The sequence below is a fragment of the Galendromus occidentalis genome, unplaced genomic scaffold (genome assembly GCF_000255335.2).
Source record: "Galendromus occidentalis unplaced genomic scaffold, Mocc_1.1 scf7180000075833, whole genome shotgun sequence".
Taxonomy (NCBI): domain Eukaryota; kingdom Metazoa; phylum Arthropoda; class Arachnida; order Mesostigmata; family Phytoseiidae; genus Galendromus; species Galendromus occidentalis.
Window position 1 is genome coordinate 1 of NW_003803823.1, and position 4,565 is coordinate 4,565.

General features: G+C 49.4%; 1 protein-coding gene across 1 annotated transcript; it reads right to left on the reverse strand.

Annotated features, from left to right (window-relative positions):
- Window positions 1-704: 704 nt before the first annotated feature.
- Window positions 705-2,195, reverse strand: LOC100904016 (uncharacterized). The gene has a single exon (XM_003738201.1). It carries the CDS (start codon window positions 2,193-2,195, stop codon window positions 705-707), a length of 1,491 nt encoding a protein of 496 aa, XP_003738249.1.
- Window positions 2,196-4,565: the final 2,370 nt, after the last annotated feature.

Below are 4,565 nucleotides of genomic sequence, written 5' to 3' on the forward strand. Positions count from 1 at the left end.
GCTCAGGGCCTCCGCGACAAAATCCGTGAATTTTCGCGGCAGCCGCGACCGCGACCGAAGTCGCGGGTTTCCGTCGCGGTATTCAGGATCTCAAAATAATTCTGATCTGCCTCGTCTTAATTTGTCTCCCTCCGCCCCTATCCTCATATCTTCGAACCATTTCGCTGAACGGTTAAATGGTTCCTAATGAAGACGCGCTCATCCATTTTTCGATTGATGGGTAGTGACCACGGCGCCATTTTATTCATCACAACATTCGTTCTCGGGGTTGAGAACAGCGGTCTCGATCGGAGAAGAGACAAATCCGTTCCGATTCCATCAATTCATTCATAAGCATAAGGTTTATCCGTGGCGAGAGGGTGTCTTGTGAGTCCCTGAAGTATGATATTTCGGCAGCAACCGAGCGGGTGGTTCATCACAGATTCATAGTGATTTACCGGCGTTTTGGTATAGAAGATTGTACATCGACAGGTTGTCATCTTTGATGGATCGACGATCGTCGGAGTACATCTGAATACTGACTAAAAGATCTTTCGGCGGCCACACTATCGACTGGGACACTTAAGCAAGTGAGAGCTATCTTCGAAAGCGTCGGGAACCGAGAAGATGTTCTGCTCCAAAACTCGAGCGGCTGATAAGATGTATCGAGCTCGTCCAACGCTGCCAGATAAGCTGAAAATTCTGTTCGAGCCACCGCGTCTGTTTCAAACAGGGGCACATTTTCGAATACAAAGCTGTCCGGCATTCGGAGGGTTTTTAGCTCTCGAAGGATCGAACACCCTGCAAGCTCGAAAGAAAAAGGCTGCCGGCTGACAGAATCTTTCAGCGCTGTCTGCGCAAATGTAGCTCTGCAATTTCCGCGATGACTTCCTCAAAGCAGTGGCCGTACAGGCGAGATTCTCCGTGTCCGTGTAGCTTGCGTCGAACCACTCGATTAGCTGAGTGAGGTCATCGATGACGAGATGCGCCTTTATGTCGGTTCCCTCATACTTCTTCAGTATGGCCATGAGATGGGGCGCGTATATCCTCAGTTGATCGAGTTGTTGCCGAACGTCGACGCTGCCACACAGGATGATTATTTCGGACGTATTTGAGCTTGCACTACTCCCGAGCTCCCGCGAAAAAAATTCTGAGTAGTCCTCCAAATGATCTGCATGATACAGTACGGCACCGAACCAAGTGTTCCATCTCGTCAGCACTGGTGCAGGTGGAAGCTTTTGCGGTGCGCCTTTCTCGCGGAGAAATTGCTTGAACCGTGCCTTGCGCGCGGGGGATGCTGTGAAAGCTTTCTTGATGGCGCTGACGAGTCTGTTCGTCTCCTGGAAAGACGACACCCACACTTCGCAAATCAGATTCAAAATGTGAGCAGTGCATGTGACATGCACGCCATTCAGGAGCACGGGTCGCAATGAACAATTCCAGGCCTTGTGCATATACGCCGCATTGTCAGTCACGAAGGCGCTGATTTTCAGGGTGGGTATTTCATACTTGAACAGAACGCGCAGGATGGCTTCGCTGACTGTCTTGTAGTTGGTTTTTTCGAGAACTACACACTCTAGCAGGAGAGCGTCGAGTTTGTCACCCTGTTTCTCACATGACGGAACGGCCAGCACATTCAGAATGTAGCGATCCTCGGCATCGGTCGTTTCATCGCAGACGATCGCGAGGGCTCCCCGATTCGCCAAGCACCGTTTCAGAGCTATGAAATGAGCCTCAAAAGCTTTCGGCAGAAAGAAACGCCTGAGATGGCTTGCCGTGGGAATAGTCTCAGAATTGAAATTGGCTTGCAGGAAGCTCCTCAGGTTTCGATTGTCGAGTGCGTGTAAAGGGATATTCGCTCCGGCAAACGCGTCGACGAGTCCGGTCAGGAAAACTTGCCTTTCGCTCGTCCCACCCGTAGAAACATCCAGATTTTCCAAACTAGCTCTCTTCGCACTGGCGAACACTTGCTGTTCTTTTCTCCGCTTATGAGTATTGCTATTGAGATGTTTCAAGCAGGTGTGCTTACGAGTGAAATCCACCGTCACATTGCAAACACTGCACAGTAAGCGGCCCGTATCTACGCGGAACGTGCCGTCTTCAAATTGCTTCGATCGATCCTCAGGCCTTATTCGCGTTGCTAGTTTTTGAAATTTTTCTTGATTGCGAGGTGTCCTCCATGACTGCAGCGAGCTTTTTGTGACTTCTAGAGACATTGACGGCTGAGACGGGATACTATTTGACTATTTGCTATTTCTCGACAAAAGCACTTCGGCCTCTTCTCCGTTTTGATGAATGACCAATGACCAATGACCACGATGATTCGATGAAATTCGAGCGACGAAGTCGCGGTTTTTTCGAATCATTCCTTCATTTCCCAGAGGGAGTCGATTCGGAAGATGAAATGATTGTATGAGCTAAAAAATAGTTCGAGAGAGCGCGATGAACATAGATGCCGTGAAATTCCGCGACGATGTCCGCAAATAATTCACGGCCGCGAAAAAGTCGCGGCGTTCTCTCTGAGAGTACCGCGACCCGATGCCGCGGCTTTTGGCACGGGGTTTTCACGGAATCACCGCTACAAATACCCAGCCGTCGTTTTTGGAATTCATTGATGAGAGGAAAAAGAGTCACATGATGCCCGAATTCCAACTTCTGATTCGGTAGTTGTGTCTTCCGTAGCAGCAGCAGGAAATTCCGAGATCTCTATGGTTTTCCGACTTCCAGACATCGCTCTTCATGCCGAGCTATTAGTTGGTACGAAACATTCGAAATGACTTTTGTCCACCTAAAAACTCATTTTGATCCACTGTGCGCCGCCACAAAAACGAAGCCACTCCACGCTTTCCGGCGGGGATGGAGGTTCGTTCCTAGCTCAGTTCTCGTCCGGATCTTAAGCTTGAACGAGATTCAGACCGGATCAGACATGTTCGAGGTTGCTTAGAAGGATGTGATATCTCTCATGGATTCTTCCGAATTTTGTCAAACTTCGCGATAGCAAAAGTATAGTGTCCCCTCGCGGCCCTGGGAGCTGTCAAGTCTGGGACACTCATCAGACCTCCGGCAATCAGAAGAATAAATATTGTCACCCGGTTTTACCCGGTTACCGAATAATAATTTATTTTCGTCACCATGAAAATCTCCATTTACGGATGAGAAGCATAATTCCTTGGAGACACAGAGACCATAAAACGCCGAATTCCTTAATTGGACGCCATCGTTGGACGTTCGCGATTGGCACGTCAATGTGCAGATAACGGCAGCACATGCGCGAACTGCAGCAACGGTATCCGCTCGTGTGAGCAACGTTCCCATTCATACTCCTAGTGGTGCGGTAAACTCGAGAACCTCTGAAGAAAAAGTCATCGAGCGTTGACCCGGAAGTAGCAGCTTCACTGAGGGTCGGCCCAGAGATTGAAGTCGGGTCCTCGGAAGTCAATGATGACACTTCAAGCACACGGGGATTTCAAGCGACTCTTCGAGTGATTTCTGTTATTGACTCTAAGAAATAACAAAATGTATTATGATCGCTTGAACCGTGATCGGTCAGTTTTTTCTTGTATATCCCGACTCGGAGACACTTCGCAAAGCGAAATTTCACGGAAAATAATTTTGTCCACCTAGAAACTCATTTTGATCCACTGTGGCGCCGACTCTGCGTGAACTTCGATTTATACTACATATACATATGTACATAGAAACTCGATTCGGGATCGCTGGCGCGGCAGAGGCGAAATGTTTATCTGCCGCCCGACCTGCGCTGCTTGACTCGAGTTCATGCGGAAAACTTGCTCACAGGTAAGAGCTAAAACGGGAGAATCGGACGAGATACTGAGTCATGCTGTTAATCCCGATAGAAAGACAATCGCGCGACTGGAAACTCTCTTTAGACAGAACGAGAACGCTGCACTAGTCCAGCGGCCCTCGAACTTCCAATCACACCTTGATCACGAAGCATTTACAGCCCATTCTGATCCAGGAAAAATCGCGAGCAATCGAATCGCCATCTCTGACGTCGAACAGAGGTCTCGCAATGAATTCCTGGAGGCACGTTGTCGTCGTCCGGGTATCTTTCGACCTCGCATCCGTACACTCGATCCCTGGCCATCGACATTCCTCAACTCTCACCGATTGTCTAAATTACGCCGTCTGGACAATGGTCTCCTCTTCCCCGCTTTCCACAAGGAATAGCTTACTAGGTTGGATATCGATCGTAAGGGATCCGTGGAGCCGTCTGTCGACGACATCGCCGTCTCGCGATTCCCGGAGCCATCTCCTTCTGGCGAAATCACGCGCACTCAAGTTCGATCTCGATCGAGGCTCGAAAGATAATCATTTCGAGATTGTCTGTGTATGCCTCGGTTATGAGGTTCTCACAGACCGTATCGGCTGGAGTACCTTGCCCCCGTCTCCGAAGATTTCTTCCGCACGGTAATCTACAATACTAACCTCACAACGGGAATTGATGCCCGAAGAGGTACGGAGGGAAAATCCCTCCGTCCGCAGCTGTTGGTGTTGTTGTTGGTGGTGGTGTTGTTGTTGTTGGTGGTGGTGGTGGTGGTGTTGGTGGTGGTGGTGTTGTTGTT

What these genes read in the sequence shown, in the direction of transcription:
- LOC100904016 (XM_003738201.1), bottom strand. Translation starts at nt 2,195, where the DNA reads ATGTCTCTAGAAGTCACAAAAAGCTCGCTGCAGTCATGGAGGACACCT.